At 39.6% G+C, this 15,452-nt stretch overlaps 1 protein-coding gene across 2 annotated transcripts in view; it reads left to right on the forward strand.

Moving 5' to 3' along the window:
- BCKDHB (branched chain keto acid dehydrogenase E1 subunit beta) overlaps window positions 1-14,820 on the forward strand; it is a 289,050-nt gene extending 274,230 nt beyond the window's left edge. For both annotated transcript variants that reach the window (XR_012638787.1, XM_074948030.1), the window contains one exon: window positions 14,644-14,820. Coding sequence is in view for 1 of the 2 variants with exons in the window: in XM_074948030.1 (XP_074804131.1) it covers window positions 14,644-14,784 (141 nt within the window). In the remaining variant the exon portion in view is untranslated. The remainder of the gene's footprint in view (window positions 1-14,643) is intronic.
- The last annotated feature ends 632 nt before the right edge of the window (window positions 14,821-15,452 follow it).

Raw genomic sequence — 15,452 nt, forward strand, 5'->3', positions numbered from 1 at the left:
AGTGGTTCCTGAAAATTGCGTTGTAAGTCGAAACATCATAACTCGGAACCGCAATACACTGCATTGCGGGACCAAGAGTCATTAAGTCAAAACCAATTGTCCAAAGTAAAATCAGGGAGTCAATTCAGAAACGTCCTATGTGCCGTTCATCGTAAGTCAAATGTCGTAAAGTCGAAGACTGCCTGTAATGCTGATGGCTGCGGAAATGAATTTCCAAAAATGATTGGCCTTTCTTGTGTTCCTGTAGAGTTTCCAGCTAGTAGTTTGATGATCTGTTCCTGCTTTATTATGGGATTTATGTATTAGGGACCTCATCTATTATGAATAAAAAGATAAGATTTGTTTTCAGATCATCTCTGCTTTTGAATTTACATTATTACTTTATATATTTTGTGGTGAGCTGTATGCTGTCCCCAGTACAGCCAAACCCGCCCACATACCATCCCATGCCACTTCCCCAATTTCCCACAAGCCCCAGACCAGCGCAGCATATGTGCTGTTTCTGAAGGAAGTGCAGAATTCTTACAGACAGTGAGATGTTTCAATGCCTGACCCCTCTGAGAGAGTAAACTACTCCCTTTTTCTTCTCCTTTCTTTTTAAGAACACAAGGAAATTAAGTTCAGGAAGAATAAGGAAATTTAATGTTAAGGTGGAGAATTTTGACAAAATTTTGCTCAAAAGTTAAAGTTCTAATAACACAAAACCTAGGGTAGTAACATAGCAATTGAGATACTGGATCTGACCAGTACTCTGTCTAGCCCAGTATCCTGTCCAAGAAAATGCTTGACAGGAAGACGCAAAAGTGGACAATTATTTAATAGCCTTCCTCTGAGAGAGACTTCTTTGTAATCCTAGTCAGTTAGCATTTGGATTACGCAATTAAACACAAAGATGTATAACTCTAATTCTTAATTATTGCTGTGTATTTTTTATATTATCTAGTTTGTAACTGTTCTCATTATTTATATAAATTACATTACACTTTTTTGTGTTGATCTGTGTGCTGCCACCCAGTATGGCCAATCTTTTTTTGACAACTAATGCCCTCTTGGTCTCAAAATCTTGTGGCAATGAGTTTCACAGGTTGATATTCTGTTGTTCACCTAAAAACAAGTATTTTTAGCTTTAAATTTGTTCTTTCAATTGCATTGAGTGTCCCCTTGTTCTTGTGTTAGGTGAGAAAGTAAATAGGAGTGCCTATTTTATGCTGAGTGTCCAGCAAGAGTGGGAATCAGAGATTTGGCCCAGGAGTAATTTAGAACAGACTGGAGTCTGCTCTAAAGTTTGCCTGTGGTGTATGCCAGTTGGGGATTGTTGGAGTTCATTACCATCTGGCCACTCCCCTAACCACACCTTTCTCCCTCTAACATACTCCTCTTCACCTTTTTTCTCTGAAAACTGTGAGGATGGTGGCATAGGACCAGTTATAGTGACTGTGCACCTACTGGAGAATCCTTCGTGCTAGGGTATCACCATGACTTTATCCATGCTATTATAGATAGTAGATAGTAGAAATATGGTTCCTAGAACTATCAGGAATATGTTTTCAATAAGTATTTGAAGTTAGTTGTTGCCATGCAAATTAAAAAAATATTAGTTTTCTCCCTTCAAAAATACCATAACTTAAAGGAAATAACTTGCACAAGTACAGTACTTACACAGCTCATGGAACAAGTGGTCATTCATAAGAATATAACTATATACACGTAGTCAAAGCAAATTCCATTTTACAAATTCACAGCAGCTGGTGGTTTCAGCTGTAAGGAAAGGTTTTGTGCTGCAAACTTGAGGCACTTCAACCTCTCTGGAAATTTGAGATATTTGCCGTTTTTCTTATTTTGAAGGTAAACTGTTTAAACAAAAAGAACAGGAGTACTTGTAGCACCTTAGAGACTAACAAATTTATTAGAGCATAAGCTTTCGTGAGCTACAGCTCACTTCATCGGATGCATATGAATTCTGATATAAAGAGCAAGAATTCTATCTTTTAAATATTAAAATATCTGACTTTTATTAATTTGTGTTTTCATGAAACAGACTTAAAAGTAATTTGCATTTTATCAGCTCAGTCTTTAGAATGCTGAAAATTTTTTAGCAATCTTTTTTTATCGGATTTATTTCTTATGCAGGAATCTTTCACATAGAAAAGAAATTTCTTCAAGTATAATGTGTCTTAACAAATAATATTCAACTCATTGTTAGGTCACTAAATGGCCTGTGATAAGTTAAATTGAGGAATTTTAGGTAAAGTGAGTGCAGAAGTGCGTGATTGCATTTCAGTAGAGAAATATGAGTTGCAAAAGTCTGTTCTTCAACTCTGCACATATGTGATTTACGACAAACATATATTAGAAAATACCATAAAACACAGTGAATCTCTAAAGCGAATTTGACTTGTCTCTCTGAAAAGTTTTTGGACTCCAGTAGCCTTTTCAAACCTATAGATCTGACGTAACTAACTAAACTCTCAAATCCAATACGCCCTGTCATAACCATACGGCCAAGGGTAGCCTAAAATTCCTCCTTACCTATAAGGGGGTTAGGAAGCTCAAATAACCTGGTTGGCACCTGACCAAAAGGACCAATGGAGAAAGAAGATGCTTTCAAATTTTGGGGGGAGAAGGCTGTGTTTTGTGTCTTCTCTTGGGAAGCAGAGAAGCATCAGGTCAGAAAACTCCTTGTCCTATAAACCACCCTAAAAGTCTCTCATGTTACAAAAATTGTGAGTAAAAGCCAGGCAAGGCGTGTTAGATTATCTTTTGTTCTGCTTGTGAATTTTTCCTTTGCTGGCGGGAGGTTTAGTCCTGTTTTTTGTAACTTTGAAACTAAGCCTAGAGGAAGTTCTGCTGTGTTTTTGAATCTTTTGTTACCCTGTAAAGTTATTTCCATTCTGATTTTACAGAGGTGATTTTTACCTTTTTTTAAATAAAATCCTTCTTTTAAGAACCTGACTGATTTACCTTACACCCCCTTTCCTGGGGAGGCTTTGTTAAATCTCTTGGTGGTGGCAGCATACCCTCCAAGGGCAAAGAATTTGTGCCTTGGGGAAGTTTTAACCGAAGCTGGTAGAAATAAGCTTAGGGGGTCTTTCATGCAGGTCCCCACATCTGTACCCTAGAGTTCAGAGTGGGGAGGGAACCCTGACACGCCCAAACTTCAAAAAAGTTGAGAACTGGTCCTGACCTTTGCAGCCAGTCCCTGTCTGTCCAATGAGACAAATGGAATTTATAGATCTGAACAGCCTGCCACCTGCTCCCTCCAAATTTAAGAATTTGGACCATCTAGTTAAAAAAAAATAACCTCTTTAAAAAAAACAAGAAAGAAATATTATTTTACTTACAATGTAATAGATCTTGGCATTGTGGTTATTGTGGTTCCTGTTGTATACATATCAGAAAATATCTAATAGTAGAAGAGATGACAAAAATATTGCCATCCTCTCCTCGTGCATACCCCTCTTTAAAATTAATTTTTGCTTTGTCACTAACAAGAAGTGAGTTCCTACATTTAAAAAAAGGAGTACTTGTGGCACCTTAGAGACTAACCAATTTATTTGAGCATAAGCTTTCGTGAGATACAGCTCACTTCATCGGATGCATACTGTGGAAAACACAGAAGATGTTTTTATACACACTGTCATAAATAGAAAGGGAAGGGTAAACCCCTTTAAAATCCCTCCTGGCCAGAGGAAATCTCCTCTCACCTGTAAAGGGTTAAGAAGCTAAAGGTAACCTCGCTGGCACCTGACCAAAATGACCAATGAGGAGACAAGATACTTTCAAAAGCTGGTAGGAGGGAGAGAAACAAAGGGTTTGTGTGTCTGTCTACATTTTGTCTTTGCCGGGGATAGACCAGGAATGAAGCCTTAGAACTTTTAGTAAGTAATCTAGCTAGGTATGTGTTAGACTATGATTTCTTTAAATGGCTGAGAAAAGAATTGTGCTGAATAGAATAACTATTTCTGTCTGTGTATCTTTTTTGTAACTTAAGGTTTTTGCCTAGAGGGGTTCTCTATGTTTTGAATCTAATTACCCTGTAAGGTATTTACCATCCTGATTTTACAGGGGGGATTTCTTATTTCTAATTCTATTTTTATTAAAAGTCTTTTTGTAAGAAAACTGAATGCTTTTTCATTGTTCTCAGATCCAGGGGTTTGGGTCTGTGGTCACCTATGCAAATTGGTGAGGCTTTTTATCCAACATTTCCCAGGAAAGGGAGGGTGCAAGTGTTGGGAGGATTGTTCATTGTTCTTAAGATCCAAGGGTCTGGGTCTGTAGTCACCTAGGCAAATTGGTGAGGCTTTTTACCAAACCTTGTCCAGGAAGTAGGGTGCAAGGGTTTTGGGAAGTATTTTGGGGGGAAAGACGTGTCCAAACAGCTCTTCCCCAGTAACCAGTATTTGTTTGGTGGTGGTAGCGGCCAATCCAAGGACAAAAGGGTGGAATATTTTGTACCTTGGGGAAGTTTTGACCTAAGCTGGTAAAGATAAGCTTAGGAGGTTTTTCATGCAGGTCCCCACATCTGTACCCTAGAGTTCAGAGTGGGGGAGGAACCTTGACACACACAAACCATGAAAAAATGGATTTGTGCTGTAAATGGCCCACCTTGATTATCATACACATTGTAAGGAGAGTGATCACTTTAGATAAGCTGTTACCAACAGGAGAGTGGGTTTGTTGGGGAGGGTGGGGAGAAAACCTGGATTTGTGCTGGAAATGGCCCACCTTGATTATCATATACATTGTAAGGAGAGTGATCACTTTAGATAAGCTATTACCAGCAGGAGAGTGGGGTGGGGGAGAGAAAACCTTTTGTCGTGATAAACACCCATTTTTTCATGGTTTGTGTGTATAAAAACATCTTCTGTATTTTCCACAGTATGCATCCGATGAAGTGAGCTGTAGCTCACGAAAGCTTATACTCAAATAAATTGGTTAGTCTCTAAGGTGCCACAAGTACTCCTTTTCTTTTTGCAAATACAGACTAACACGGCTGTTACTCTGAAACCTACGTTTAAAAAAAAATTGTTACAGAGCCATCAAGATGTACCCATCCAGTAACTGAGTAATTCTGTGATCATATTGTAACCTTTGTGCTGCCCATCTCCGTCTCCACTTCTGTGTATTTATTCTTCTCACTTGTATCACAGCTAAAATTTATAGTATAATCATTTTGGGGTAAGGACCTTGGTTTTTACTTTTTCTATAAAATGCCTTGCACACCGGTAAGTGCTGTAAAATAATAACTGAGAGCAAGAATGTGCCCACTGGGACACAGAATATTACATCAATAACATGGAGTTTTAAAAGACGTCAAATGCTGAGGTAACTTTAAAAAATGAAAATATTTCTGTATTGTCTGCTATTGTTTATATATAGCAAGAGAGGATGAGAAATGGATCATAAACACATGGATGAAGGTGGGGAAAGGAAAAGAATAAAAGACACAGAAGTGGGATACTTAAAGGAAAAATATCATCTCCCTTTGTGTGTCTTCTCTTTCTTTCCAGCTCTTCCTTTAACTAAGTAATGCATAATTTGCTACTCACAGAACCAGTCCACCATTTCCCAGAAGTCTGGAAAGCAACCCAGTATCAATTTGCAGCCAAGCATTTGCATGTGTAACTCTGTATATCAGTAACACTGGATGCTGCAAATTGCCTGTCAGGTGAGGCACTGTGGGAACATTTCTAAATAGTCTTCAGTTAATAGCCAGATGCATATAAGCACTTAGTCCAATTTGTGAAGTTGTTGGAAAGAACTGCAGTGATTTTAATCTCTTGCAGGTTGGAAAGGGATGGGGAATATTCATATTCAACATAATGTATTTTAAAATATGTATTAATTTAATAGTTTTATCATGTTAATCATATCTCTTTGCAAATATCTATAACTTCTAATATATTATTCAACATTTCTCTCCAATAACAGTGGCCCCAATTCAGCAAGGTACTCAACTTATGCTTAACTTCAAACACTTGAGTAGTCCCATTGACTTCAGTGTGATTACTCGCATGGTTTAAAGTTTGGTATGTGCTTAAGCACTTTGCTGAATCAGGTCAAATCTGCAAAAGAAAAGGAGTACTTGTGGCACCTTAGAGAGTAATCTTTGTGAAAGTTTTCCACTGCAGCATGCTAAAAATGTATAATAGTGGGGGAAAATCAAAAATGGATTTAGAAAAATCAAAAAGGGAGATTATCTGACACAGAAAACAAATTTAGAATATAATCGTGAAAAGTTTAGCAAATCCTTGAACTTACCATTTGTAAAGATAGGGCACATTTTTGTTCTGAAGTGCTTGGTTAGAGTGATCACTCTGTGAATTTTGAGAATGGATTTTCAAAGGGATTTCTGCTCCTAAATCTCTGAGTCACTTTTGAAACATTCCCCTTAAATGCATCTAAATGGCCACATAATTAAGATTAGAGAGCATGGGTAGCATTATAGTGCGACCAGGTATTCTCCTATTAAGTTTTAGAGTGAAATCTTGGCCTGATTTAAAGTCAATGGCAAAACTCCCAATTACTTGATTGGGACCAGAATTTCATCCCCAAAATTTTAGCTTGTGGGGAATGATTTTATGTCTTATCTGGACACTTTTCATATGTATCACTGCCATTTTTTTCATGTGAATTCTCAGCCACATATGTCCCTTTTTAAATATATCCTCAAAGGAGAGGATGATATGTTCTTTTATTTTTAAAAGTGTGACAAAGTTTTACATCATTATAATACCAAATAGCTGCCTGGCTCTCTTCCAAACATATTTTCAGAAGTACCTACACTATCGTGTTTCTCAGCAAGAAGCTGTCTGAGAGGGAAAGCAACTGGTCAGTCAGTGAAAAAGTATGTTACGCCATTGTCTACACTCTGGAAAAGCTATGCCCATACGTTTGGGGACGGCGTTTCCACCTGCAAACCGACCATGCTGCGCTACAGTGGCTTCATACCACCACAGGAAATAACAAAAAACTTCTTTGGTGGAGTTTAGCTCTCCAAGATTTTGATTTCGACATACAACACATCTCAGGAGCTTCTAACAAAGTGGCTGATGCACTCTCCCGTGAAAGTTTCCCAGAATCAACTGGTTAAAATCATCCTTGAGATGTGGAAAATATTGTAGTCTTTATACATTTGGTAGTATATTTAGAGGTGCATGTGTCGTCTTAACTCTGTTTTCACCTAGAGCTCCAGGAAGAAATCACAGCCAGTGGTTCACCCTATCTGTGATTTGGGGGGCGTGTCATAAATATAAAGGGAAGGGTAACCACCTTTCTGTATACAGAACTATAAAATCCTCCTGGCCAGAGGCAAAACCCTTTCACCTGTAAAGGGTTAAGAAGCTAAGATAACCTCACTGGCACCTGACCAAAATGACCGATGAGGAGACAAGTTACTTTCAAAGCTGGTGGGGGGAACAAAGGCTCTGTCTGTCTGTGTGATGCTTTTGCCAGGAACAGATCAGGAATGCTCTTCAGAACTCCTGTAAAAAGTTAGTAAGCAATCTAGCTAGAAATGCATTGGGTTTTCTTTTGTTTAAATGGCTGGTAAAATAGCTGTGCTGAATGGAATGTATATTCCTGTTTTTGTCTTTTTTTTGTAACTTTCGGTTTTGCCTAGAGGGATTCTCTATGTTTTGAATCTGATTACCCTGTAAGGTATTTACCATCCTGATTTTACAGAGTTGATTCTTTTACCTTTTCTTTAATTAAAATTCTTCTTTTAAGAACCTGATTGTTTTTTCATTGTTCTTAAGATCCAAGGGTTTGGGTCTGTGTTCACCTGTGCAAATTGGTGAGGATTTTTATCAAGCCTTCCCCAGGAAGGGGGGTGTAGGGCTTGGGGGGATATTTTTGGGGAAGAAGTCTCCAAGTGGGCTCTTTCCCTGTTCTTTGTTTAACATGCTTGGTGGTGGCAGCATAGGGTTCAAGGACAAGGCAAAGTTTGTACCTTGAGGAAGTTTTTAACCTAAGCTGGTAAGAATAAGCTTAGGGGGTCTTTCATGCAGGTCCCCACATCTGTACCCTAGAGTTCAGAGTGGGGAAGGAACCTTGACAAGGCCTGAATACCAGGAGACAGCACCTTGCAACACCAAATGTATGCCTCATTCTCTGCAGTATGATTTCATTCCCAGTTATGTGAAAATATTCTAAAACTTTCTGATCTGTTCTGAAATTATTCTTGCAAATATTTTCAGCAAATCTGTAAACTAGTAATAAATTTGAAAGCCTAGGTTTTACCAGTTCCACTGAACTTCTGTCAGTAGTAACTGACTTCATTGACATTGTTACTAACTTCATAGGAACTACTCATGCTACTAAACATTAAACTTATAGTGTTTGTGGCATCAGATCCTAATTCAGCATCCAGAGAATGTAAAGGTAGCTATGGTGGCATAAATAATTAAAGTCCCTGTAAAAGTGTCTGATATTAGCAAATACCTCCAGTGGCCAAAAATGGGACACTAGCTGGGGAAGGCTTTGAGTTACAATAGAAAATTCTTTCTCTAGTGTCTGCTGGTGGGTCTCTCACACATGCTCAGGGTCTAACTGATCGCCATATTTGGGAGTTGGGAAGGAATTTTCCTCCAGGTCAGATGGCAGAGACCCTGGGGTTTTTTGCCATCTTCTGCAACAACAGGTCACTTGCTGGTTTGAACTAGTGTAAATGGTGAATTCTCTGTAACTTGAAGTCTTTAAATCAAGATTTGAGGATGGCTGTAACTCAGCCAGAGATTATGGGCCTATTACAGGAATGGGTGGGTCAGTTTCTATGGCCTGCAATGTGCAGGAGGTCAGACTAGATGATTGTGATGGTCCTTTCTGGCCATAAAGTCATAAGTCTAAGATATACTGTTGTAGAGTATATCTGGATATTGGATCACTCTATGATTGCCTGTTCTCTTCATTCCTTCTGAAGCACCTGGCACTGGCCACTGGTTGAAAACTAGGTGCTGGGCTAGATTGATCTGACCTAGTGTGGCCATTCTTATGTTCTTAGAGGACTCTCCCACCACATTATTTAAAATAATATATTGTATGTATGATAATGAACATTCTTTTAATAGGTTTTATGTAAGAGAAATAACCAATTTGTTACCTTAACTTCCTATATTATTTTTCATTATACCTAGTGCAGTTTTTTTTATCAGCCAATCAGTTTGCTAAAACATCACTTATTCCAAGAAGATTAACAAGAAGTGAAGTACAGAGTACAGTACTGATCCTGCAATTAGATCCATATGGGTATGTTCCTTTATGGAACTACATTGACTTCAGTGGGACTGTGCAGTTGCAGTGCTTCACCCACATGGATTTAATTGCGGGATTGAGACCTCATTTTCCACCTCGGAAATAGGTCATTGATAAAATAAAATTTCTTATTTGTCAATGTGCAGAAGAAAACCCTCACAGTCAGGCACATATTTTTTTTTTAAAGCCCCAAACAACCCAAGTTCAAACACATTGTAGTTCCATCACTTTGCTTGTTTTTTATTTTTTTCAGATTGTGTCAAGTGATCAAGCCTCCATCACACATCCAGCTAGGACTTCTGGGAGCTTAAAAAATTTCTAAGCAGTGTATGTGCTCAAGATGAAAAGCTTTTAAAATGCAGTATAAAACTCTCACATTTTTTAAATTGCAGCATAAAGGCTGACTTTAACTGCCATTTGGGATTCTCTCCCTATAAAGAGGAAATCCAAACAGCGGTTTTGGAAGTCTTAAAATTTATTTTATTTTAAATTAGGTATAATAGTGATAACATTAATAGAATGAAAGTCTGCAACCATTTCATATGTAAATGTCTTGGGTTTTACCACTGTCTGTCAGCAAGGAGAGACCATTACTGGAGTACAAACTCATTCTATTCATGTTATCACTTGATTGTATTTTTCAGTATTTATTATGCAACTTTTCCAAATTACGTTTCTTCAGGTTTTAAATAGGGACACTAAACAATGTAGAATACTTAAGGAGGGCTATAAAGATTGAAATACTTGGATGAATTAAACTAAGAGCCTGAACCAAACAAAAAAGAAGGCCAGGATGTCACTCCCTCCATGTGTAAGGGCAGTTTGAATACTACAATTAGAATGAATTAATATTGGTTCAGGGAGATTGTTAAAGTAATATAGAACCTTTCTAAGTTGCTGGTTGGAATTCAGTGTGGATCACTAATGACTGCAAGAAGGTGGTAGGGTTCTTCTGTTGAATTAACCTGTTAAGTGCTGTTGGAACCCTGCAGGGTGATGCTGACTGATTCCTGCTGACTCGTTGTGGCAGGGATATAATGCAGGAGGAATGGCTCAAGAATGGAGGTTCTTGGGCTCTCGGACAGAGAGAGCTCTTCAGGAACACCCTGAGGAGTATCTGTGTTCAGGAAGACAGCTGAGAGTTAAGTTTCTGCTCCTGCTATTTGAATTACCAAGGAAGACAGACCCTAGAAAGAGGGTACGATGATTCTAAATACAGTTAGGGTGACAAAAGGGGGTGGGGCAGAAAGAGGCAATCCCCACCTGCTCCTAACACATTAGGTAAAATTTTGTCCCCTGGCTGGTAGTGCTGCTACTGCAGCCTCAGAGGCAGTGCAGTGCCGAGCCACCAGGTCTTCTTCCTCTGCCGACAGAGAACAGCAGCAGTGGAGGAGCTCGGGCTGCTGTGGCTGCCAGTAGCCAGGAGTGGTTCTGCCCCTTCAGGTCTCCCCACACACTGCCTGTGGGGGAGGTGGAGAACTGAGGAACTGGCTCTGGGGGTGCTGTTGAGGAGGGAGGATACTGGCACTGGCGGTGTTGTGCGGGAGGTGGGATGCCAAGGACTTGCAGCTGGCTCTGGGGGTGCTGGTTATGGGGAGCAGGCAGCGGTGGCCTGGGGAATGGCATTGTCACTGCCATGCTCTTTTTTTGCTGTGCAGCCTGCACAGGACCCACCCAGGAAGCTGAACTCCACCCCTGTCTCCTAGTAATGCCTGAGATGGCGTGGGGCAGAGCCAAGCTATCTGCCTAGTGCGAAGGGCTCAGCCTGGCTGCAAGGAGTGGGGGGATGGTGCAGAAAAGCACCAATCCTGCCCAGCAATTCTACTTCATGGCTCAGGCTCAGATCTGGTAAGGCCTACCCCCCCTTCACCCACTGGACTCTAGCCCATAAATATTCCCTCTCCACAGTGTCTACCCCAATCTTTTCCTTTTGCCAGGGTTTCCTCCCCACAAACCTCTCAATCCAACTCCACACCCGGAGATCCACAGCCCCTAAACTTTACCTCTCACTCCTCCTGCAGCCACCATACCAATCACCAATTCTTGTCACAAACCCACTCCACAGAACAGAAGACCCCCACACCATTTAAAGTAATTATTACTTGATTGTTTTGTCACTACTTCGTAGGCTGAAGAATGTTTTAGTTAGCTTGCAAAACCGATACTATTCGGGGAAAATTTTGGGTAACACTCAGTACATTTTTTTTATACTTCACCCTCCCTGCTCAAGACCCCAGGTGGTGCCCCTGAATACAGTGTTTGTGGAGCCTGTTCAGCGAAGTATGGGAACTCCACCTGCTAGTGACTAAAAATTCATTGTTCTTTGATGGTTGTCAGGTGAATGGCCTAAGTGAGATGAGATGGTGGCCTTAGTCCAGCTCCTGGTGGGCAAGTGTTTGCAACATTGCACTAGCCTCCAGTAAAATTGAAACTGAAGGCCAGAGCTTAAAAGGCCTCTGTACAGATGCACAAGGTGTGGAATAGGCTCCAATGAAACTCAACCCTAAACTTCTGGGGTGGGACTGGCCACCGTTTCAGGCTTGCGGTGCTATGAGAGCGTGGACTCCCCCAGTCCATGATCCTGTGGCAGCTAGGTATTCCAAAGGGGAAGTAGGGTCATGGCATAGAGAGCTAGATGGCTGTGGAAAGGAGTGCAGCTGGCCTACTCACCCTGTGCATCTGGGAGCTCCTGCTGCTGTGCTGCAACTCCACCCCACCCCTGTACAGATAGTTTTTGAACAGGCATTATTATGTCCCAAATAAGCACTGTTATCAGCAGTCACAGTACGAGGGCCAAGGACTGACTGCATATGGAGAGTACACTACCCTCTCCCCCATGAAGATTTTCCACCAGTCAGGGGTGAGGAAGAGTTGGAAGCTCGCTGTAGCTGGTCTGTGGGGTTAAAATAAAGGATTTTCGGTCTCTGTTACTTTCCATCTAGCACTTCTCACAACATTAATCTCACTTTATAAAGAAAATCCAACCTTAAAATGCTTAAACTCACATTATAATGAAAATAATACCAAGTAGCAAGAAGTGGTATTACTTAAATAAATCACGTAGTGGGTTACTGATATTCATATGTTCATGCTTCTAGTTGACAGTTAAGACAAACGCATATTAAATATGGAAAGCAATGTGATTTCCTGGTATAGGGGAGGGGTATGTCCCAATCTGAAGTTAATTTACCACTCTCAATATTGCTATTTAAGACTCTAAACTCTGCAAGCTTTAAATAGTGATTTTCTTTTCCCTACTGCTATCCCAAAGCTCTGTACCAACAGAAAGGTCAGCAAGAAAGCCAACCTGAAAGCAGATCCCAGAAAAAGCTTTGATAATCGCCAAGTAAGCATAAATCCACACATGGACAGTTCATAGGTTGACCTTTTCACTAGGAAATGCAATGACACTGGGTTGGATTGCATTACCTATTCCCAGTGTTTTCCCCAGGAACTGAAGTTAGAGGGGATATTCAAATTTACAGGGAAATGAGGGCCAAGGAGTGAGACCGTGAGGGTGAAGATGAGCTGTATGGCACCGTAGTAAAAACTGGAAAAACATAAGTTTTAGATTTCTAAAACAAAAAATATTATTTTTTTAAAAAACATATTTAAATTGACTTTTGGAAAAATCATAGTAATTAAAAGGTTTAGTGCAGAAACTCCCCGAGATAACGACCCCTTGAGATAGCCACGATGTGAGATAATGACCTTGGAAAATATTATGCATTTTAAAAATCTTAGCCTACTAGGAAATGTATATTTATATAAATTTCCCAGTCACAAATCTAGCATTCTGAAGCAAAGTCACTAAAAATACTAATCTGGTTGTTCAAGAATGAGAAATTGTATTACTTCCTTCTATGTATACATAAACTTCCATGAAATTTCAGTAAAAAAAGAGGGGTTAAGTTTATTGTGGCTGCCTGGTTGCTGTAAGCAAGTTTCGTACATTTTCATCGGCAAGGCAATTTGGCGCTAACTCTTGGCCCCACATTTTAAAGATCATAAAACACCAGTAAACATCAGCATTTGATTTTATGATGATTGCTTCTTGTTTATCAATCACAATTTGAAATTATGAGGTTGGCCACATCGCCAAAATGAATATGCCAACATTGTCACAACAAACACAGCTGTGTGAGGAAACTAGTCTTTGTTCATACTTTTCAAACCTATTATGATTTTTCGGGTGAAAGTGTTTTGTCATATATATGCTTTTAAAGTGTGTATTAATGTTTCAATTTCAATTCAAATTTCCAGCCAACAACTAAATGCAATTTTTTTCCAACTAGAAATTTTTTAGAACAATTAGATCTAGTTGGAAAACAAGTAAATTGGCAACACAGCTAACTAGTTGACCACTGGGGGAGAAATGGGGGAGTTCAGAAGGGGTAGGGAAATCCTTTTCCTCCTGCATTTTCTATTTCCAGCTGCTTTGAAAGAAGATGCTACCATACAATTGCATGTGAGTAATATGGAGAAACAGGACATTTCTGCAATTCACTTGTGTTACAGGTATCTCCTATCCATGCCATCATGCATGGTGAGGGGTGACCTTTTACAAACCTAGGCAGATAGCTCACTCTTGGGTTGAAGAGTATCCTTGTGTGCAAAACAATCCAGCAAATCTGAGAAAATGTCTATCATCCCACTATTGAGAAACATGGGTGTTTGACAGGAATTGATTATATCGGTCCAGTGGAACCTACACAGCCCAAGCCCGGAAATCTACACAGCAATGAAACAGCCCTGCAGCCTGAGCCCCACATGCCTGAGTCGGCTGGCATGGGCCAGTCATGGGTGTCTAGTTGCTATGTAGACAGACCCTCAGAACAACGATAATTTTTGTTTAGAGACCGTGCTTTTGACTTTGAGAATGTGCTAAGCACATGCAAGTTCATGGATTTCAGTGCCTGATGCAACTGCTAAGCACTTCTTGGGTTAAGTCCCTAATACATTAGAAGTCTAAATCACTTTGTATATGACAGTCACGTATATAACAAATAATACTGGCTTTTAGATTATTTGATTTTCCTTATATGTTTCAATGTGGCATGGGAAGTATAAACTCTTATTTCTTTGTTCCTGAAATGTTGTTTCCTGGCAGTGTCTCTGTTTGGATGTGCTAAATATAATCTGCATGCAGTTTAACATAAAGCACATCGAAAATGAATGTAACATAAATACCAATTGTTATTTTAATATAAACCGCTAAGAAGAAAGGGAAGTTTTACTTCTGTTGTCTGGGATGTATCTATGCTGTGGTATAAATAGAATGTTTGGGTTTTCAGGGGTGTCAGTCTGACATAGCTCACCAGAACTTAATTTGTGAAGCATGGCTTCTGAAAGTAAAGCCTTACTAACTTTCTTCCTTGTTTTTGTTAACAGGAAGAGTGCTTCTTGAACCTAGAGGCTCCTATTTCAAGAGTATGTGGCTACGACACTCCTTTCCCTCATATCTTTGAACCTTTCTACATCCCAGACAAATGGAAATGCTATGATGCCCTTCGAAAAATGATTAATTATTGATAGAATTATTGACGAAGCCTGCAAGCATTCTAACCAGAGTAAGTGGAAGATTTAAAGGTTAAAGTACTAGTCATTTTTAAAGCAGGAATTGGCTATTGCTGCTTACGGTCATGGTTCAGAAAGGTACTTAACCCCTTGCCTAACTTTAAACATATAAGTAGCCCCACTGAAATCAATGCGCATAGTGGAGCACATGTTTGAGTACCTTGCTGCATTAGAATATAAAATACTTTGCATTCTGAGAAGTGTGATTGATTAAGAACAATTATTGATTGAAAGAAAAAATCTATATTGCTTCAAATATTTCACATATGAAAGCCCATTCTGTTTGAACTTTAAAACCTCCTATGGCTCATGGTGGGTTCAGACCTGTGAAGTGCAGGTCATCTTCAGCTCACGTTGACTTTAGTTGAAGCTGAAAGTTCTCAGCTCTTTGCAGGATTGACCCTGCGTAGAGTGCACTGAAGACATGAATTTTCTCTAGTCTTATGTTTCAGTTCAAAGATACTTGTAAGCCTATTATCTAAAGTTTGTTCTGCAAATAATAACCAAATATTGCATTTTCTATATAATTTTTCCAGCTACTTTGCCCACTCACCCAGTGAGACTTCAAGCTGTTTGCAAAATCCTGCAAGCAAGCAAGTACTTTATCAAGCGGTATTACTTTC

The sequence above is a fragment of the Natator depressus genome, chromosome 3 (genome assembly GCF_965152275.1).
Source record: "Natator depressus isolate rNatDep1 chromosome 3, rNatDep2.hap1, whole genome shotgun sequence".
Taxonomy (NCBI): Eukaryota; Metazoa; Chordata; order Testudines; family Cheloniidae; genus Natator; species Natator depressus.